The sequence below is a fragment of the Lytechinus variegatus genome, chromosome 11 (assembly GCF_018143015.1).
Source record: "Lytechinus variegatus isolate NC3 chromosome 11, Lvar_3.0, whole genome shotgun sequence".
Classification (NCBI taxonomy): domain Eukaryota; kingdom Metazoa; phylum Echinodermata; class Echinoidea; order Temnopleuroida; family Toxopneustidae; genus Lytechinus; species Lytechinus variegatus.
The window spans coordinates 19,539,827-19,563,406 of record NC_054750.1 but is presented as its reverse complement, the minus strand read 5'-3'; the positions used below and the strand labels follow the sequence as shown (position 1 = coordinate 19,563,406).

At 38.3% G+C, this 23,580-nt stretch overlaps 1 protein-coding gene across 1 annotated transcript in view; it reads left to right on the top strand.

Annotated features, from left to right (window-relative positions):
• Nucleotides 1-23,580, top strand: part of LOC121424243 (fibronectin-like) — a 62,732-nt gene that overhangs the window by 22,797 nt on the left and 16,355 nt on the right. The window contains exons 9-11 of the mRNA XM_041619851.1: nt 11,094-11,350; nt 14,280-14,355; nt 17,239-17,326. Coding sequence (XP_041475785.1) covers nt 11,094-11,350; nt 14,280-14,355; nt 17,239-17,326 — 421 coding nt within the window. The remainder of the gene's footprint in view (nt 1-11,093; nt 11,351-14,279; nt 14,356-17,238; nt 17,327-23,580) is intronic.

Here is a 23,580-nt window from a genome sequence, read left to right as displayed (position 1 = left end):
ATTTATAATTTGCATTAATTTGCAATTTAAACATGCAAATTGATTCTTATTCAGGAGCTGTACAGAAATCAATCTAGATTTGGTGTCCCGTCAAAATAAATCCCAAATACCCCCCACCCCCCGAAAAAAAGAAAAGAAATAGGCTTCTATAGAAAAGTTTAGGTCTGTACTATACTTTACAGTAATTCACGGTGAATAGTGTGATGTTGCATAATTTTGCATAAATTAGCCCTATGAAAAAGGATTCCAGTCATTGATATCGAGGCATCCTATCAAGAATTAATGTTTTTGGTACCAGTGATACATGTGGAAAAAAATTGTGATTTTGACAATTCTATATGTCGATATATGGTAATACATGTGTTTTTACATGTAATTTGCATATAATTTGCATAAATTTACCTTAAAAATTGATTAATACTCACCAATTTTATAAAAATCGACCTGCAGTTAAAGGTTTAGCAAAGGAAGACCCAAATGCACAAAAATTGGGCATTTGAAAATTATTTTTAGTGAGATATGGTGAATTATGAGTTTTTTGCATAAAATTTGCATAAATTAGCATTTTAGAATAGGGTGCCCTTCACCGATTTCAGTGCACCCTATCTAGAATTAATGCTTTTGATACCAGGGACCCACATGCAAAAAATGGCGCTTTTGTAAATCCTGTCCCCAAAATTTTGCTAAGGCCCCTGACTATAAAGACAAGATCTCATTATTCATCCAAGTATGGCGTCACTTCGGTCCAGCCACAGGTACGGAATAAATCTCTTTCATGGCAAACATGAAGTCTCACAAAATATCACAAATCGAACCCCCCCCCGGCGAAAAACACACGCGGAACGCCATTTTCAATAACCTGACCAACCCTGCCGCGGAGGGCGCATTTATTATCGTAACATCTCCCTCGGAGCCACCAAGACAAGCCCCCCCCCCCCGAGTTTCAACAAGTGCACAATTTCAAAGAAAAACTGAATAACACACAAAAATCATGATAATCAAGCCATGTTTCCAGATTTACACGATGGACCATGAAGTGAACCCTCTACACGTGCTATACCAGACAAATTACCGAAAACGTACTGACTCATACAGGGAGCACAATGGAATTTCAAATGTGACTCAGCTATAAATTTAGTATAATTATTTCGAGCAATAAGCAAAAATGAAAACTTTGATGCACAAATTTAATGCAAGGCTATCCGGAATCACTTTTCGCCATTGTTACGCCGAAGAGAAACCAGAAAGACAACTGGCTAGCAGGAAATAGTGTCCAGGGGTGATTAGGCCCTAGGCAACTACAACCAGCAGGCCACAACCAAACAATGATTTTTTTTTATTGGGGGGGGGGTGACTACAGAAAAAAAAATCAGTTAACATTTGAAACTAGCATGCACTAAAGAGCTACACATAACAGGTTAGCAGGCCAGTCAAAAGGGTGCATTGCCCAAAATGTTCAAATCCCTTAGTGGTACAATACAATAACCATATTCTACGGAATACGTGGAACAGACATACATGTAGAGGTTACATGTATATCGCATTATACTCATTATCAGCAAACGGTGCAAAACTCAACGGAGTCTGGAAAAAATTATCATATATGCTATCGAGTGCCAGAAATTAGCCCTTCATACCATTATATAGACAACAAACCACCTTAACGTTAAACATTTCATGAAAAATTTCCACTTCATTACTATACCCGACTTGCGCGACGTGGTGTAGTGGTTTTGACTCTCGCCACTTGAACAGAGGGTCGTGGGTGGGTCATTCTCAGAAAAATGCACCAATTGATGGGGAAAAAATCGTAAAACTGAAGTCTACAGAATGGGTTGAAAGATGCATATTGTGAAAGTACCATGTATGAGAAAGTGGAAACAGAAAAGGGGCAAGTCGCTGTTGCGTCAATTTGAAGTACTGACCGGATTAACTCGAGCACTGTATATCAAAGTTACGGAGGTTAATCGTTAGCATTGCCCACTTATGTTACTCGATTAAATCACTTTTGAAATGATTGGAATTGAAATGCACACAATTTAGTTTCAGTGTGGTATCAACAATTTTATCTCTGAAGCCAAAATGTTTGAAAGATGGAAAAATATTCAATATTGTTTTTCAGAACTAGGATTTTACCAAATAACATATAACAAAAAGTACCATAAAAATCATTGCACATCTTTCGTTCAGTATAATGTTCATAATTTGAATGAGTTAACCTTAAAATAAGTTTCATCCATAACCTGAGATCCTAAGCAATGCATGACCAATGCTGGGAATCCAAAGATAGTCTACCATTAAATTCTCTCGATGGCATTTAACTCTGTCAATCTTCGTTACGGAAGTTAAAATTAAGTTACAAGTTGCAATACTTATTTTGTTAGCTTAGGAACATCCATATTAAGGTATTCGTATATCATTTTTTTAAAGATTAATGTGGAACGCATTTCTTAATTCCCCCCCCCCCCCAAATAAAAAATGTTAAAAATAGAACAGGAAACAGAAAACTGTCATTTTTGTTGTCGTTCTTGGTCACAGTTAAAATTAGAAAACCGAATAACCGGGCCACAGAATTGTAGTTCGTCTTAGAAGTTTCTGGCCTCAAGTAATCCTAAGCAAGATCCTAAGAAATGCATGACCAATTCTGGGAATCCCAAGATACTTTACCATCAAATCATCGAGTGGCCTTTACCCTTGTCAATCTTCGTTACGGAAGTTAAATCAAGTTACAAATTGCAATATTTATTGTTAGCTTAGGAAAATCCATATTTAGGTATTCGTGTTACCTTTTTTTAATAAATAAAGATAAATGTGGCGCGCATAGCTTACTTTTGCCACCCCCCAAAATTGTGAAAACATAACATGAAACGGAAACTGTAATTTTATTGTCGTTCTTGTTCAAAGTTGGAATGAGAAAACCGAATATCAGGGCCACAGAATTGCAGTTCATCTTAAAAGTTTCTGGCAATAAACAAAATATAACAATCGTAGTCCCGTAACCAGGATGAGTTCTCTGGGTTACGAGGAATCCCGCCGCTTGCCAATAGCCAAAAAAGATAGAGAGAGAGGAAAAAAAACGTTTAAAAGGACATGGGGAAACGAATAATAATAAAGTGACGTGAATGAAACAAGAGGATATCAGAAATACATAAATTATTAATGGAATCTTTATGATCTAATCGCGATTTTCGTTTCATTATTTTGTTTCATCGAGATACCCAATTACGCATCCTGTTACAAAAATGATTTACAAAAATGATGAATAGCCAAAATGTTTGATTATCGAAATACGTATTTCATTAATAAATTCCAACAAACCTTGAGTGTTTGAATACCCCTTTCCACGTTTTCACGTAGGTAGACCTATATCAAATATTTCAGCTCTTTTCATGCGCATTAAAGGGGTCATCCAGGCTCAAAAAATATGTTCTGAACAGATAATAATCTGAAAAAATAAAATACTGCAAATATGATCAAAATCGAGCAAGGAATAACGAAGTTATGTCATTTTAAAGATTTGCATTATTTTAGGGGAACAGTTTGGTCTATGCATATCTTCATGAATATCTAGAGAGTTAATTGATGGTGTACATACATGTAACCCCACTTGTTCTTTTGTATTCTATTGCATGAAATTATTTTTTTATTCAATTTATATCCTCTTTATTTGAAAGTGTGCTTAAAATGACTGTATTTTATATTGGAATGACACATTTTCAGCTAGCGCTTTGCACTCGCTGCGCATCAGTTCCTTAGCAAGACACCCATCCTTTTTATGATTACAAAAAGTTAATAGAATGTCCCGTTTTGGGTTCTAAACTTCAAAAAGCGCGCGTTTTACCTTTTCAATAATTGTTTATTGGATATATATCTTGTTCTCAAATTAAAACGTCCAAAAATGATTGTTTTCAGATCAAAACTTAACAAATTTACAGTCGCATCAATTAAGATACCCATCCTTGTAAATGGTACAAACACTGTTTAGAATGTCAAGGTTTCAGTCGGAATACTAAAAAAATCAGCTAGCACTTTGTACTCACACACTGATCGGTGAAATAACCCTCCTCATCATTGCTCATGAGTCATTGCAAATAGTTTTCCGTTCTGTTTCCTTGTCTATGAAAGTTTTATTGTTTCTCCTTATTCCCTTTCTTTCCACCGTTTCTGCCGACTTCAGCATTAGACAAAGCCATGTCACATGTTCTGGAACTAGAATCGTACTATCAATCTCAGCAAAGTACATCAAAGAAGTGTATTAACTTCCGTAACAATAATTGTTACGGAAGTTAATGCACTTTATATAGCAAAGGAAGTTAAAATTGTTAAGTTCTAAAGAAGTTGCCAATATTCCAAATTTGTAGTATGAATTATTTAAAATTCCAAAAGCATTAAATATCGTATATAATTCGCGGGAAATTGTTTTCGCTGGCAATTTTCCCTCTTTACAAAGTGATGTCGAAAATAAGGTGTGTAACAATAATTTTACAAGGATGAATAGCTATCATTTTTATGGGTGAGTAGGTGGAGGGTACCTTATATGATTTATATCTGAATGATCCGGAGTGATTCATTATAGCATAAATTTGTAGCATATTCAAGAAAAAATGTTACGGAAGTTAATGCGTTACGGAAGTTAATGTCTTTATGCTTTAAGGTCCAACGTGGTCCTTATGTAGCAGCCCTAACTTTGCAAACTGTATTTATTGTGAAAGGTGTCTCTTATTCTATATAATGCTGAATTCTCAACAGAACTGCTAAAGTGCATATCTTCTTAAGGTGCGTTACGGATGTTAAATCTGTTTAGTCATACATTTCATTTTGTAAGAACAGTCCTTTATTTTCGTGTAAAACAGGAAACACATATGATAATTCCCTATCAATTATTTATTATTGATTATCACTCTACTTGCAGACACATTATCATGTAATATAATTCAGTTTGAAAGGGAGAAAAAACTTGTGGCAGTATTCGTTACGGAGGTTAAAATAAATTTGGGACAAAGTTAAAAGTGAAATTAATCACAAAGTGATCATCAAATACTAGGATAAGCGCAGTATGTCAGACGTTTACACCATGCTGCCCTCACCAGACATCAATGTAGGTAAGAAATACAGAGTACTTATAAAAGAGAATGATAGTAAAATCTAAAACTGACCCGAGACAGTGTCTATTCTAACAAAAAGCAAAAATAAAAGGCTTTTGTAATAAAATTAGAGCTTTACAAGTCACTGGTCGCATATGCTTTGTGAAACTAGTCTATTATTGTCATTTTCTTGATAAAAATTTTGTAGAAAATGTTCAGGGTTGTGAAGCTAGCGGCCATAAGATAGTCGAGACACGTTTTTTTTGTGAATTGTATCATTTTTTTGAGATTGACCCGGGTTCGAATCTTAACCATTAGCGTGTGGGTATGGAATCACTCGGGTTTTGGATTTCGATGCGATTTGTTTTTTCTAACGGCGTCTTCAATGGGACAAACACGCTGGGAAGACAAAGAAAAATTGAAATTCAAGTTTCGTTTTAAGCCGGCAAGTGCCTTAAATAAAATTTACTGGACTACTGTTTAAACATAACAAGCGAATTTTGACTACTGTTTTAACATAATCACATTCCACGTATTTGACCTGATTTCTGTTGAATTTTGTGTACATCCCACATCGTTATCTCTCATTTACTCCAACATGCACAGACTTTTCTACCCGCACACTTGATTTTGATCGTGAGGTACTGAACTGAAGTTATTAGTCACAAACACACTAACTTAAAGTTGAGGCGAGTATTAAATGACGCCGATCGCCTTGATCTAGACTAGTTTTCGTCGCGCGAATTTTTACCGTGCGAGCGATTTTTTATTTCTCTGGAGGAAGAGTGAGGACGATAATAAGACCTGTATTAAGTCTGGAAACGAAAGGGATTCATATATCATATACGACTTATGATATACTGGAATATTGGTATGATAATTCTGTCTGATTTGCATTTTTTTCGCGCGCGAATCATACCCCGAACGATATTTCTTCCTCCAGAAGAGGAGAAACGACGACAGAAAGACTGGAAACAAAATTTTTTAAAAGGAATACGACTTATATACTCATAATAATACTTTTCCCACATGGCTCAAACATGCCAAAGCACTCACAATCTCAGTTAACTTTTGTATACGAACAAACATCAGAATGACATGACATATTGAATTAAGTTGACTGATCAATAAACCTACGAATTCTAGTTAAGTTCCTAAAATGATATGTGCCACTAAACAAACGGTGGAAACATGATCATTATTACTTTCTTAATTTTCTCTGAAGGATTAATACGAAGATCACCAATTTCAAGTTGAATATCAGGCAATTTCTTGAAATTGTGTGGGGAGGTAGCTATGAAAAATTCAATTTCTGTGTCTTTCAGATTTAATTTGTTTACAGCCATCCACTGTTTGATGTCAAGAATGCATCTCTGCAGTTTATCAAGGGCATTTCCAAGGTCTCCTGCAGTTTTAGGGTCAAAAGTGTATACACTGAATAACATACAGGACCAATAACCGAGCCTTGTGGTAGTCCAAAGTTAGAAATTTGGGGTTTAGATAATTCACCCGAAATTTCAACTTGAGAAGACCAACCACTTAGATATTACTTAAAACAAACTCATAGATAGAATATTGGTCATTCATATAAAAAATAAACAAAGATAAACAGGGAAAGAAGTAAGCTACGTATACAATATAATAAAAAAATATACATGAACATATAGGCCTACTCTATTTAGCAGACAATTGTTCTATTAACATGATCATTTGTCACACTCTTCACATTGAAAGTTCTCTAAATCAGAGACCGTCCATAGTCCAGTACATGTTTCATGCCAGTAGTGAGCACATCCAGTGCACGGCCACCAATCGTCATCATCAGTTTCATTATATCGAAATAGAAGGAATTACATCCACTACAGTAGATTTGAACTTCTTTACTCTCGTCTTCCATTGATTTTTCAGGCTCTACAGACTTTTGTGATCTAATCTTTTTGTTTTGTTTGCCTTGTCTTTTTGTGATGTTTAACTAATTTAACAACTAGTTTTTCTTGCCTTTTCCTTTTCACGGTCCTCTTTCTTTTTTCTCTTGCCTGTTTTCATGCTTCCTTAAGTGCATCTTGCTCTTCTTTCTGTTTTTGCTTCTTCTCCATCTCTTCGATAATTTCGTCAGCTTTCATTACCCTTGACTAGGTTACACACCTTGATTTTTTGGTGCACTTCATTGTTTTCTGGATGAGCGGTCTTTTGGGGTTTCAGGAAATGACGGAGGGGCTTTGAATGAAGCATATAGACAGGAACACTCGAACTGCAATCAGCAGACGTGCTTACTTGGACGGTCCGTAGCTGTATCGGTTGTTGCAAAAGGTTTGGAGATCTGACCATCTGACCATCTGACTGGGCCAACTGCACTTTGCCTGATGCTGGTTGAGGCTCTCCATCCTCTTGGCCTATCTCTCGTGACTCATATGGACCCGGAATTTCTCTTTCCAGATGTATCTCGATAGAAGACTGCTGCAAGTGCTCTGCACTTACGGCACTGGGGTTGTAGGGGAAACACTCCTGTGGCTTTAAACCCACTGATGACATCTGCCATCGCCAGTTCTCTATTATACTCCTCCATGTAAATTTTTAGAGAAGTCATACCGCGTGATGACTTAATTTGGATTGTCCCGCATGAATACTTCACAACGGTGATTGTAGCTAGCCTTCATTGATCTGAATACTGCCTTGTCCAATGGCTGTGTTTGGTCGGAGGCATGAGGTGGCAAACAGAAAACATGAATTGAGTTTGCTTTGGCGAGCTTGAGGGTGTCAGTATTAGGTGTTAGCTGTGACCATCGGGAACGAGTATCACTGGTCTTGATGGGAGTATCTTGGCCAGGAACTGCTTCTCAAACTAGGTTTCAAACAGCTCCGCATTAATGAAAGAGCTCTTACTCAAAGCAAATATTTCAGCTGGTGCATTATTTGCAAGACCAGAATTCAATCGATGACCTTTGAAAATCAAGAAAGGAGGAAGGGGTTGACCGATTGCATTTGCACATATCAGAACTGTGACGTTTTCTCCCCTCCACTCGTTCGAGCGTTTATCGTTTTCTTCCCCTTCGCTGTGCAAAATTTTCGATGGCACATTGACCATACTAAATCCAGTTTCATCAACATTATGGATTTGAGCTGGGTTTTTTTCCTAGCCCAGTTGACTTCAACAGATCTCCAAGTTTTTTTTAAATGTTTATCAATGACCGTTTGATTCAGCATTGATGCACAAGCGGCAGAGAGTGCTTCTGGCAGGGTTGTGTTGTTGAATCCAACATACCAGTCGTATCCCGCTCTCTTATCAGTATTGAAATGGTGAGTAATCCCTTCATCTAATGCCATCCCAAACGCCAATCTGCAGAAATTATCGATTGTCAGGCCAAGACTAATACTCTCCATATACAAAATGTGATCATATATGGAGCTCGATCCTTTTCTTGTGCACTTGTAAGAACTTAAGGCCTTGAAGCTGGTATGTAAGTTTTTCCACTTTGCAGTTGTCGCTGCACACCATGAGTAGCTGCCGCTTACCGGATGCCAACATTTTGCTCCGTAACAGCTTTAAATGCAGCTTCCATGGCCTCTCCACTTCACTTCCCCTGACTAGGAGTCCAGTCTTTCTTTCTTTCTTCTTGGCATGGTAAAGCTAATAATAATAATAATAATAATAGGCATTTATATAGCGCCATCTATCTAGAAATATTCTATTCCGAGGCGCGTTGTTATTATTATTACCCCGGCTTTAGCTCGAGCTGCCTCTCAGCGCTCATGCATTCAAGGAATTAATCCTGCCGGGTACCCATTCACCTCACCTGGGTCGAGTGCAGCACTATGTGGATAAATTTCTTGCTGAAGGAAATTACGCCATGGCTGGGATTCGAACCCACGACCCTCTGTTTCAAAGTCAGAAGACTTATCCACTGGGCCACAACGCTCCACACAGCTATGTCGGCCTGCACAGCTACCTTAAAATATAAAATAATAAATTATGTAATCAGTAAGTTGTATGTATCAAAAGTACACCATAATTGTTTAGAACTCCGAAAAATATGACAAAATATTTCTCATAGACTGCCTTTATATGAAATGTAAGCATTACTTCAAAGTATAACATCAATTGAAATGTTAAAAAAATGACCAAGCATTTCCCACCTGGATTTGGTGCGTCCCATTTGTCCCGGCCATGTGGGGTAAATGGGACACTGTAATTAAGAAAATAATTTTAAATCCTTTGTGTAGATGATATTTCATTTTGAATTATTTTCTAGCTTTAAACATATAATTTCAACAATTTTCATGCCAGTTTAGCCACTGAAACAAATTAGCATCTGGAAAACACAAAGTTTACTTACGATGTGCATTTTCAAATTTCCTGCCGGAAAGCTCTCTTATTATACGTCGAGCATCCTTGCATAGAGCAATTATATAGTGCAATTTTATAACCGATTTAGGTTGAAGACGGACAGTCAACCTGACCGAAACGCCGAGTAATCTCTCTTCATTTCAACCTTCTACTACTCAATCATCGCTACTCAAGCCATATTCAGCTCACCTAATCTGGTTATCAGCCCGGGGGGGGGGAACTTCCATTCACGAGTGGATACCAAGCGCGACCATGGGGTCTCGAAAAGCACCCTAAACACGTAATTTCCATATTCTGAAAATGCACCCCTTAACAAGTATTGGCGTGTGAAACCCTACCCTTAACAAGTATTGGAAACAAAACAATATTCTTGGCAAATATTCCCTGAAGTGAACCCCTAAACAAGTACAGGAATGTTTTATTGTTACGGGTCCTTCGATCGTCGGGTTTATTTGGTACGAACCCTCCTTCTACACCTCGCGCAAATCGGACTCTAAACACGAAGTGTTGGGCAAAAAGGACATCTTTTACAAAACATTTTAATTTTGTTTATCATACCCGCGAATTCGACCCTAAACACGTAATTATCCTAGCGAAATAGATACCCTTTTTTATTATTGTTGTGTTTTTGACACCCTTATCACGTTACGTACGTAACGTGCCCTATCGTGAAAAAGACATCATTTTTACGTGTTTTTTGGTAGCGCACGGTATCCACTCGTCAATGTAAGTGGCCCCCCGGGGTTATCAGTCCTTTTCAGGACTTCATGCACTTTCAAGAAAAGAATACTTCTAATTTCCCCTTGTCATCATTTCTCGTCTTTCCATTTCAATTTTCTTCCTGCATTTCCTTTCTTTTCTTCGTATTACACATCGTGAACCATAAACCTTCTCAGGATCAGACTATCCCAACTATATTTTGATTTGAATGAAAAAAAAAGACAAATTCAACAAGCACAACACTGATAATTTTATCAAAATCGGGTGTTAATTAAGAAAGTTACATTTCAAAGTATTAATATCACAAAACATTTGTACGCACATCCTGGTCGTTATGCAAATGAGGAGACTGATGACGTCATCCACTCACTATTTTGTATTTATATATGAAATTAAAATATTCAAATTTCTCTTCTCTCTTTTGTCAAGTGAAATAAATATTAAGTCCTAACTGAATATGTGGAATAAGCATTGTTTTATTACCTTATGGTTCAATCAAGTTGTTCTTTATTGTCAAATCTGTAAAAAAACGAAATATTGTACAATTCAAACATTAAAAAAACAAAAGAAATAGTGAGTGATGGACAACATCGACTGTTCTCATTTGCATGTCACTAAGATGTGCGTATAACTGTTATGTGAAAAATAAATGAAATTTTGAAGTGTCTTAACTTAATTTTTTTAGCGTTTTGCTAGTTTGATTTTTCTCTATTTATTCCAGATATCATTTTTCTTGGGTAGACTTGACCTTTAAGTAATAGTTAATTCTTCATGCAAAGTGAATATCGTTTTGTTTTCTAGAAGTTTAGTTAAGATATAATTTTGGGCATATTCTAAACAAAATAAAACCTACTATCTATTTTTGTATGATTTTTAAAACCACTTTACACCTAGTAGTTGTGTAATAATTTGTGTGACTTTTATGCATGACTTATCAATGGCAGAGCCTGGACCACCCATAGGAGTAAATATTCCAGCTTCACACCAAGAGAGCATCACAGTGGAATGGATGTCACCAAATCCTCCTCTTGGAAGGATAATAGGTTATTACGTTCTCTACTGGGAGACGGATGATAGTAGTGTCACACCTGTAGTCAGGAATGTTAGCTTTCCGTGTGGAGATGGTCTATGCTCTGACATCAATCAAAGGTTTTCGGTGATAATCCCTGATCTTCGGCCGGACACGAATTATTCTATTCAGGCAAGTTTGATTGTAGTTTTCATCTTATAATTCCTTGTGATTTTGCACTGACATGATCATGCTATGGGTACGATTTCAGATTGTTACTGCATGAGAAGGGTTTTTTAGAAAAAAATAACGAATTGCTTAAATGTCAGAATAACACACCATTAGCATAAAGCTATGCCTTGAACCTGCTCCAGGTGTTGTTAATACAGTCCAATAGACCGGGGGGGGGGGGGGGGGCACTTACATAGAAGGGTGGATACCATGCGCGACCCCCAAAACACGTCAAAGAACTTTTTTTTTTGAAGATAGGGCACGTTACGTACGTAACGTAATAAGGGTGTCCAAAACACTAAAATAATGAAAAAAGGGTATCTGTTTCGCTTGGAAAGCTACGTGTTTAGGGTCATATTTGCGAGGGCATAACAAAGACAAATGTTTTGTAAATGATATACTTTTTGCCCCGTCAACACTACGTGTTTAGAGTCCGATTTGCGAGAGGTGTGGTAGGTTGGGCCGTATACCCAATGATTTTGGTAAAGGTAAAACCGACGACCGAAGTCCGTGACATAACTAAAATATCACTGTACTTGTTAAGCGGTTCGATTCAGGGAATACTTTCCAAGGGTATCGTTTTGTTTCCAATACTTGTCAAGGGTAGGGTTTCACACGCCAATACTTGTTAAGGGGTGCGTTTTTAGAATACGGAAAATACTCGTTTGGGATGCTTTCCGAGACCCCATAGTCGCGCATGGCACCCGTCAAAGGAAGTCCCCCCCCCCCGGCAATGGATAATGATTTCGATTACCGAATTTGGATAAGTAGATAAGCAAATCATACGCTTTGTGTGACATCTACATAAGATATGAAGTCATGGAAGGAAAATACTTGGTTTAACTCTATCCAGCGCGGTTTTACGGAGGCTTTGGGGACTGAAGCTCCCCCCCCCCGGAAACAGGCATTCCATTCATGCTGTCAAGTACTATAAAATAAAAGTTTTTACAACTCATATTCGAAGATTTTCTCGTTCGGACGTAGTCCTGGAATCCAGCTACTGGCCCTACGAGATTTTTTCCCTCCACTCTCTGCACGTTTTTCTCCACACTGCACTTACCCAGTGATCGCGCAACCCTCGAATTTACCCCATTCGATCACTGGATAAGTGCAGTGTGGAGGAAAACGAGCAGTGAATGGGGTGCAGAGAGCAGGAGAGTGGAGGGGAAAAAATCTCGAATGGCCTGCGTCTGGACTCGTTCGGACGCTAAACGTTCCCTCGCTATATGCTGAATATATACAATGCGAGTTAGCGCGAGTATTGGATGTCAATAATATCCTGCAATATAGTAAACTGCCTTGGAACTTTTTCTCCAAATTAGTCTCCCTATATACTTAACCCTATCTAGGCCGGGGTATTTTGGGAGTTCATATGGCCTCTCAGGCTCCCCCCTTGAGATCTCGGCCGTCGACCGCGCGATCGCGCCGAAAATTGGCACGCAGGTTGTCTGGGATATAATCTACAAAATTTTCCAATTTTTTTCATGCGCGTTGTTATTACGTAATTATGCTAATTTATTCGTAATTAGTATGCTAAATCATACTTTTTTCCTCTAAATCCATAAATAAAGCTCCAAATGTTTTAATTTTTGACATATAAACTCTTTGTGATTTCCTAGCAAGTGTACATGAAAAAAATGTGATATCAGATCAATTTCTTATGTATTATATTGTTTTTTGCAATATCTTATGTATTTCTTTGTTTTTGGGACCTTTTGTCTTCAAATTGTTTTCAATGAAATTCATTGGGGACTCTTCAAAGATCATAAACAGCATAAAAATGTACATTTAGGCCAGCAAAACTAAAAATATTCATACATTTATGATTTTTGGTTGAAAACGCAATTTACATTGACTTTGTGAGCAATTTTTGGTCTGACTTGCACTTACATAACGTTGAGTAACTTCGGAATCGCGTACCCGGGTGATGCAAAATTTATCTCAAAAGTTGCGCAAGACTTGAAAGTAAAAAGTCAGCAAGCAGCGCGGTCAAAAAAATTTGGGCGGCGAAAATATCGCACGACTTCTTGCCCCCCCCCGGCCTAGATAGGGTTAACCAACCACCATAAACACCAATACGAAATTGAAGTTCGAACTCTAAACGTGTCCGTGTTATGTCAAAAGCGCTTTGAATTTTTGTCACTCTTTAGGATATTAGAAAAAATGAATCTGTCGCTATATAATCCGCGACTGAGGCTAAACTGATTTAAAACCGAGCCAGGATTCATCTTTCGGATGGCGAAAGGGGGTAAAGACAATGTCAAAATTTTCGGCGCCAAATAATCATAATGGAGAATTTTGCACATGAAGCGCACTGAAAAGTGTACAATTTGTATGTCAGGTTCAATGGTTTTATATTGATTTCAGACGTTTGTTCAAACATAGTTCTGCAATATATGGATTCTTGAATTTTTCATTTTGTCAAAAGTATTGGGCAGGACAAATCGATATGTTTGCAGCATCCCCAATATTTATCTCCGGCCATGTTCTATTACACCTTTTACGTTGAAAAACGTTTGGCGAGAGTAACAACATAAACCCATGTCCTGGTAACTAGTCCTACCATTTTTTATTTGGGTTAAAATTCATCTACATTATATAACACCCACCAGGCCTGCATAATATAGATGAAAAATTAGATGAAAAATTCTCAAGCATTTTGAAAATGTGATTTTTCCGCTCGGTCGCATAATGCTTTAAATATATATATATATTTTAGGAGGCAAAAATTCGAAAAATTTTCAAGCCCCCAGAAGCCTCCCCCCCAAAAAAAGGGGCTAAAATCACTCCTGCTATCTATACTCTTTGTTGCATATATCGTAGTCATAAATTTAATAATCCGTTCCGCTTCTCTTCCTTCCGGTCGTCTTCCACTAATCTTTATGTACAGGTAGTAGCAGAGACCAGTCTTGGAGTTGGTGACCCGAGTCCGGACCACCCCTTGGTTAGGCTTACATCAGAAAAAAGTATGATTATCTATCCATCTCATTATTTTAATAACATCTTATTGATTAAATTATCTTCTAAGTCATGGTATACGTGGAATGCAGGAGCTCGCAAGTGTTAGTTAATATGATCCTAGCAATTCCATTCGGGGGTCAACAAATAGGGTGAAGTCATGAGCCTGGCAAAACAGGATTCATTAACATGAGCGATTTACACTGATTTTACCCATATGATTATCTCACTGTGTAATAAGATCCTTTTTAGTTAGATCAATTACATCAAACAATCATTTGAGTCTCTGTGTCAGATTACGTTTTCTTCCATATCTCCTAAAATTAGGAACAAAATAATATGAAGAGTATGTAATCATATTCAATAAAAAATAACGATTTATACAACGATAAGATATGTATAATTGTGTGGCAGATGTATTTCGCAGAAGGTGTTATCTTCAAAAACATTTAGTCAACGTCCGTTTTTGTATATATCTGGAGTGAATGTGGTTAAATCACATGATATTCATCAAATATAGATTGATGATTTTGTTTATTCCTAAGCCAAATTCTAAACTTACATTCTTTATAAAATACCAGTTTAGGGTAGATATGAAGCCACTGTAGCCATAATTTTTGAATGCCTGTTTCAATTCGATTCGCCAAGTTTAGACTCGCAGTGGAAATGGTACAACATTAAACAAAGTGTCCAGTTGTGGGTGAATTTGTGTATGCATTGGTGTGTGTTACCATAACCTTGAGGTGTGCTTGTGTTTTACAAACATCAAATTTATTTCTTTTTTAGGGGGGGGGGAGCAAATGGTCTTGGGGATAATGATTTAAACATACAAGTGTGCTCGCGTGTATAGGAAGGTCTGTTCCTGTTCACACCCGCTTCAAATGACAATTTCAAACACCCTTACCTCAAATAGAACACATGTAATTATCATTAATTGTAACACTAGCACACCAAAAACCTCAAGATCATTTTCACGCATATGTCCACACACACACATACCAACTCTTACACTCACATCATTACCTATACACAACTTACCAAAATGCTACAACCTTAAGTGGTAGGTATGAGCCGCGGGCGAGACACAAAATGGGGGCCTTGGAGCGGGCTTATTTTAAACAGGAGGGTCCTCCGAACGGGCTTCGGACTTACAAATGTTTGTGAAAACGGGGGTCCTTGGAACGGCCTGCGTGTGAGTGCGTATGCATCCCTATGGAACGGGCAAACGTGCATTCAGCTAGCCGGGCGGCACGGGCGAAAAGAGAGAAAGGTGAAATATAATATCATTTTCTGAATATTTTTATGTAAAAATCTGATACAAAATTTGATTTTTTTTTTATGAATATGTCGAAATTTTTTCTTGCTCGCTCACAACTTTCAGTACATTTTGCCCGATATGACATATCTGTCCCCTCAACATTTTGGGCTCATAACGTCACTGATAATTAGGATAAAAAGAAGAGAGCTTGCATTTTTTTTTATGAAACTACATATTAATGAAGAAATTCTAGACCCCAAGAATTCCACAAAGCCATATAAAACGATGGAATTATTAGGAGAAATAGCGTATTCTATTCTGAAATAGTATTTTGAAGGGGATAGATATGGCGCATCGGGCAAAATTAAAAGAAAAAAAGTTGTGAGCGAGCAAAAGTTTAGACATTGTTATCTTTAAAAAATCGAATTATGTATGGCATAATATTTAGAAAAAAATATGTTTCACCCTCATCTCTTTCCCCTTTTTTCTTGGTCGTGATTTCTTTTTGGTGGGGAGGGAGAGGGGGCAAGTGCCCGAAGCCCCCCACCTCATCTGTACCCCCAATGAAGCAATTACGTTGAAACTGGATTTCCTTCGCAAGCTGCTAGCTAGTACAAATATAATAGTTACCATGTACGGCAGAACTCGGTGGACGCATGCACCACCGAGACTATTAAAAATGAAAAATAAGCCTTAATGAAAATGCCCCAAATTTTTGCATTTTCCTTCTTTCCTTCCCTTTTTAATGCAAATGTTTGTCGACGTGTTCCAAAAATGACACACATGCACCCACATCACCCCCACACCCAACTTCACCTCATATGCGGCCTCCATACCCTCACACAAATTTACACAGACACACAAACATCTGGTACAAGAGACTACTCAGTACTGCCTTTCGTGAAACGCTCCCCCGGTTGTCTCGAAAATGTGCGTTATGTTGACTCCCCACCCTTTTGAGAAAAGCTCCCCCGGTTTTCTCGAAAGGGTGCGGCCAACCCCGCTCCATCCTCACTCCGCGAAAGCTGACTATCGTAACTGCCCACGATACGAAAATATACATTAATTCATCAAACCATTCATCTATAATTACTCGCAAATTGCATGATGAAAATAATTAGCACTTAATTATATTGTACTTTGGACAAGATTCTGCAGTTTCATCATTGTCCATAGTCATTCAATAGTAATTCATGTTAGAACATTAATGTGCAGCCATCGTCAAACATATAATCTTGTTTACATCTTATATTCTTAATTTTCACTAGTATGCTATTCTAATTTAAAGGGCATTCGTAGGTTTTTTAAGTATCTAAACTATCTGTTCCTTGTTTAAAATGTTAGCCTAAAAGTAAAAAATTATGCTGCTAAGCCTACAGGAATAGTATTGCTTGTCTTTTTTGCAATTAGGTAATGCTTGTTAGGTAATGCATATTTAATTTATTAAATTCTACCCTTTTCGGTTGTATTTCTCGAAGTACATTTCGATATCTGTGTCACTATACTTCTCTATTGTGAAAAATTGTAAGTCTTGTCCTATTTTTTGTGCAATATTGATGATGACTGATCTGTGATATTTTTTTTTAAACCATAAATGACTTTTTACACATGTTTTAATGTCTTTCATGCTCAGCAGGTGTCCAAGTGCTTCCAGTGGTTCTGGGAATAACATTGGCTGGTGCTGTTCTGACTCTGATGATAGTCGGTGTATTTTATTACAGGTACAGAAAGTATGTACAAATGAGGTATTTTCGCACAAACCCTTTGCTTCATTACGGGTAAATAGGCCACTTACTGAAGTACTAGTAAAAAAAATCATGCTTAAAATACAGCTACTCACATTCCTTGGGATTCTGCAGAGTAATTTATGCATCCTAATTCACATATATTGTAAATTGATTCATATTGTTTTATGTATTGTTCAAGCTTCGTATAGGGAAATGTAGTTTTCGCTTTACTACGCGGAAATTCTCTCCAACGCATCGATTCCTTTGAAAATGCAATTAAAATCACAATGAGGCTTTTTTCGAAAGATGGGACAGCAGTTCATCCTAAGATTTGCCGCGGAAGAACAATTGCAAATATGGCGTTGTCCAGAGTCTAAAGATTCCGATGCTGTCTCTATCAACTTTCGACAAAAGCCTCTAAGCTCTCCATTGTGATTTGACTTGCATTAACTAGTATTGGAAATTTGACCGAAAATACCTACCTTCCCTAACAAAATATATATCCCCTTTTTCAGTATTTCAAATATCGTTTTTGACACCCTTATAACGTTAAATATACGCAACGTGCCCATTCTTGGAAAGAAAATCCCTTTTTACATGTGGTATCGCGCCTGGTATCGACTCGTCAATGGAAGTGCCCCCCCCCCCGGGCCGCCCCTCGAGCACTGGGAGGAACCAAAATAATGTGGCTCTGGAAGCTCGTTCTAAATCGGATATATCGCTGTTACGATAGTAGCAACCAGATTTTTTTCACACGAAACGCAGATTGAATGATTCCGTGGCTGATGCGAAACGTAAACAAAAATTCTCATGTTACACAACATGAATTACAGGAAAGTGTTTTGCGATGGGCCCTAAAGTCTCTTCCAAAATCAATATACCGTCGTAAAGTCCGTCCGCGTTGCACAGCGAAAAGTGGGGATAACCCTAACGAAGAATGGCATGAATGGTGTATGACTTCCTGTGAACGGATGTTTCACCAATCGTCGCCTCGCAACAATTTGTGCTGCATGCAAGACCCGGTCTAAATTGTTAAGCATATTGTGCCACTTTGTTTCGGCGAAAAGAAACCTTGAACCACAAATTGTCGCCCATTACACCATTTCTTCAACTACCACTCTGGTGTGTACAGTATGAGCGTCCTGGTGTGTGTCGTTGTTTGTGGTAAGTTGTGTGCGTTGTGTTGGAGGTGAGTGTCGTGTTAGTTTGTGTGTGAGAGTGTGCGCGTGTGTATGTGTGTGTATTATCCCTTATCAGTCTTTTTTGAAGGGGGGGGGGGCTATATCCACTTGGTGTAGCAGTAACAGTTGGTCAAACTCTCTGATCGTCTAATATACTAGCGAAACCCAATTGCTCTAGTAACAGTTTGGTCTAACTTCCACTTGCTCTATTTTATAGGACTTAGTCGAAAAAACTTGGACGGTATAATTGCTGAATCTTCGAATAGCCATATGTTACAGGAATTTACCAGGTGATGTTGACCAATAAGATATTTGACCAAATGGAAATTAGGCGGAATGGTAAATAGGCAAAAAGACAATTAGACCAAAAGGTTATTAAACTGGTTGTAGCCGAAATGGAATTAGACCATGTATAGGCATGATAGGATGAGGCTAAACGGCAATTAGTTAAATCTGGTTTAGACCAACTGCCAATTAATCTTTGGGTAGGCTAATATAGAGAACAAGAGCAAAGCCCGTTGAAAATTCGGTTTTAATCCACTTGGTCTAACAACAGTTGGACTACTGTAATTCTCCGTTTGTCTAATAACACATGGGCTTTAACCCATTTGGTCCACTAATAACTTGGTCTAATTTGCAATTGGTGTAATATATTCTCGATCTAATTATCATTTGGTGTAATGACCAATTCGTCTAATAGCCAAATGGTCTAATTGCAATTGCAACTCTGCATTACCTGTTTTTTTTATTACGTGTTAAGGGGCGACAATTTGTGGTGTCAAATTTTGCACAAATTGTCACGGGGCAACAATTTGTGATGCAGCAACGGATCTGTTGACTTTTCTATTCCGATAAAAGATCATAATCGAAAAGAATGCAAATGACATGCTACTTTTTAATGTTTCCACAAACGGCGTTCGAGATTACCCCCGTGGCTCGGGAGTGCGGGGGTAATCACCAAAAAACTGCATTTTGTATCATATCTTACAAAAGGATGCTGGATGTTGGATAAAGACGTCGTTACGGTCAATGTATGGTGTGGTTTATCAAATTATGTACTACTCTTGGAATAAGGCTCACCTTGAATTTTGCTATCGCTCATATTAAAAAAGTATTCAGGATACCTTCACTTTCTCCTAATAATTCTGAAGCACCGCTAGCTATACTTAAATTTTCATGAGCCCGTTTTCAAAGCAAAAAGTAAGCAAATAATATAAATGGATTTTGGGGTAGGCTCTACAGTATTTTGGTTAATTATGGTGGCGCCCTTTTCGAATGGCCGCACTGATTTTTCGTTCTCTTAAATTTCCAGTTAAATTCTTTTTGTGATAATTCGTATTTTGCAATCATGCGATTTCATTGGATATTTTCACTTAAAACTGTGAACATATTGCTTGTTATATAACACCTAGATTGTTCATTGTGATTTCATTGGTTGTTTCATATCGTTCATTCAGCCCATTTTGCAATGACGTCGTCAACCTTGCAATTTTGGATCCATTCATCGTGCAATTTTAGATCCATACGATTTTATCCATTGCACTCGCTCACCGAGATTGCAGCTGCATGCACACCAGCAATGTGCATGTTGTAATGACGTTACAATCAACAGACCGAACTCGCGCTGCATGAGCGTGTTTTGCATCGGAATTCATAAATTTCATATGGAAAAAAAAATCAATTTTTTAGGTGTCATATAAACCAAATAATGATTTTTTTCATTCGTGCAATGGACAGAATACTTAATTCGGTAAAAGATGAAATAATGATCCATTTAACTCGGTTACGCCTCGTTGAATGGATCATTTCATCTTGCACCTCATGAAGTATTCTGTCCATTGCACTCATAAACATTCATTATTTGTATACTATTTTTGCGTGCCCATGTATTACACTTCATGTGACGATCCAGCAATCTACGACGTCACGCAACATGGTTGTTCGCCGCGCTTACTCGCGTGAGGAACTCTTGTATATTGGACGGAACATTGACAATGAGACTCGGTCTAAGCTCCTTAGTTCGGATGAAGGGAGTCTTTGCAATGAGTTAGGAACCGCTCGGAGAACTAAGCGTGGCTATCGAGGAGGGATAATGAGGCGTAGATTTAACATCCCTGTTCTCATTCAGACTCGATTCACCGAAGTTCCTTCTTTTAGTGGTAAATCTACTCGGGATACTTCTGGACTCATACAACTCACTGGAACCCCTCCTTCTCATACGAAATGTTCTTCTAGGAGTAAAGTTCGAATAGACAATTGGAATGCCAGATCTATAAATAACAAGACCACTAGTATTTGTTATCTTATAATTGATAATGACTTTGATGTGTTCATCGTCACCGAATCGTGGCTTAAGGGCGATCATTGGGACAATCATACTTTTGCCGACATTAGGGCGACTCTCCATATAACGATATAGTGCACAAACCTCGTACGACCAGTTCTGGTGGAGGCATCTGCATTATCCAGCTTTCCATGATCAAAGTGAGTCTTCAAGACTTCAGCAACTTTCAGTCATTCGAGTTGATGGAGTTTTCCATTCGGTCTCATGGTGCGTCGATGTTTCATATCTTAGCCATCTACATACCACCTCCATCATCAAAGAACAAACTAAGTTTTTCTTTGTTCTTGAAGGAATTTTCGTCACTTATGGAATCCGTAGCAATAGTTGACAGCATTCCACTGTTGGTTGATGACTTCAACATGCATGTAGATGACCGCAACGATAAAGATGCTACCACTTTCCTCAATACCTTGGATGAGGCTGGTTTCCAACAGCATGTTATGTCTTCCTCACATAAATCGGGGCATACGCTAGATCTGCTGATAACCAGAAGGGTCGACAAAGTGGTCCCTGCGATTGATTCAGGGTCTTCCTTCTGATCATGACTGTATATGGTGCACTATTAACTTAGAACGCCCGCCCGCCACCAAGAAGCTTGTCACTTGCAGGAAGTTTCGTGATATCAATATGGACTTATTCAAGTCAGACATCCTGGCATCTTCTCTTACATCTTCGCTCTCATCTTGTTCTTTTGAAGCAATTCTACAGTACAATTGTGTGCTGCAGGAACTGTTGGATAAGCACGCACCAATTTAATCATCTTTTGTGTCCTTAAGACCACGGGCTCCTTGGTACTCCGAGTCCATTCGACAGGCTAAGCGAGTTAAATGCCGTGCAGAGAGAAAGATGATGAATTCAGGCCTAGAGGTCCACGGGCAGATTTACCAACAACTCTGCAAGACCTACAATGACGCACTTACAGAGTCAAAGTTACAGTTTCTGTCAGCTGAAGTTGTGGAGTGTGACACAAAACAACTTTTCAAATTCGTCCAAAAGCTGTCTTGCCCCGATCGAGCTTATGTGCTTCCCGATCGAGATTCAGATGAGTCACTAGCAAATGACTTTGGTGAGTTCTTCGAGAGGAAAATTAATAAAATTATTGAAGGATTTGACCCAACTCCATGTCAATGAGGGGAAATTCCTGGATGTGATAGTGAGTTTTCCTCGGTTTGTACCAGTATCTGAAAAACCAGGTTAGAAAAGTGATCGGTGCCATTACTTCCAAATATTGCCAGCTGGATCTTCTTCCAACATGGTTGGTCAAGGGATGTATGGGTGAACTGGTGCCAGTTATCACTTCCATTGTAACAGTTCGCTGTCTTCTGGGAGTGTTCCTGACAGCTTCAGGTCGCTCAAGTAGTTCCCCTGCTGAAGAAACGTGGTTTAGATCCTAATGATCTTCGGAACTATAGACCTGTGTCCAACCAAATGTTCCTTGCAAAAGTTCTTGAAAGAGTTGCGAGCTTCCAGTTGAAAGCGTATCTAGAAAATAACTGCTTGTTTCCCATAATGCAGTCGGCCTATCGTTCGTTCAACCCAACAGAAACAGCGCTCGCGAAAGTAATGAACGATCTCTTACTGGCTGTCGACAAGGGTTATGAGGCGATACTGGTTCTACTAGATTACAGTGCTGCCTATGATACTATTGACCATGGAAATTTGATCTCCATCCTAGAGTGTGAATATGGTATCAAGAGTGTTGCTCAACAGTGGCTGGTTTCCTACTTAGAAAGTCGGAGACAGAGGTTCAAAGTTTACAACGCTATCTCAAGGACTTTTCCTCTCTCCCAGTGAATCCCTCAGGGCTCTGTCATTGGTCCTTTGGCGTTTGCACTGTACACCGGTCCTCTATCGCAGGTCATTAGCACACATGAAGGAATCAAGCACATCATGTACGCAGATGACACTTAGTTGTATCCTGTCATCAGACCTGACGAACATGATGTTGGCCTCCACACATTGCAGCACTGTATACCAGCAGGACTGGTCACTACGAAACAATCTTCAATTTAATGACTCTAAAACTGAGGTTCTACATGTCTTCTCCGGGTTCAGACGTGCTCGGGATCTCCCCGTACTATAGATTGGAGATGAAACGTCGGTCGGATGTAATAAGGTCTCTCGTGATCTTGGTGTGATGCTTGATAAGAATCTCACCATGGCTCACCACATCCGTTGTAAGTCTTTTTGGAATTTCCAGGATAGGGAAAATAAGATATTATTTGACCCCAAATGCAACTGAAGGATTAATTCAAGCATTCGTGACCTCAAACATGTCAAATTTGGACTACTGCAATAGCTTATTTTGCGGTTTACCAGACTATCTTATCCAACCTCTCCAACGTATCCAGGGGCGGTATTCTGAACATTGTCTTTTCTCCATATTTTATCTTATCTCAGAGATATGACAAAATCGGTATTCTGGTGGATGTCATAACTTTTGTCACAAAAATTGTCATAAATTTAGTCTCTTCTCTTTAGCGCGCAGCAAAAATACGCGGCTTTAAATGCGCGTAATCCTTTTATACAAGCAAAAGATATGACAAAAGTTATGACAGGGGGGTAGCAGTCATAAATTTTGTCATATCTTTTAGTACCAAATATCCCGATACCCTGCCGACTGAATGTCAAGCGAACAATTACATTATTTAGATTAGATTGTGGTATTAGTTTCACTCTTCTTCCATGACAATTTTCAAAATTCATTTTTCATGCTACAATTA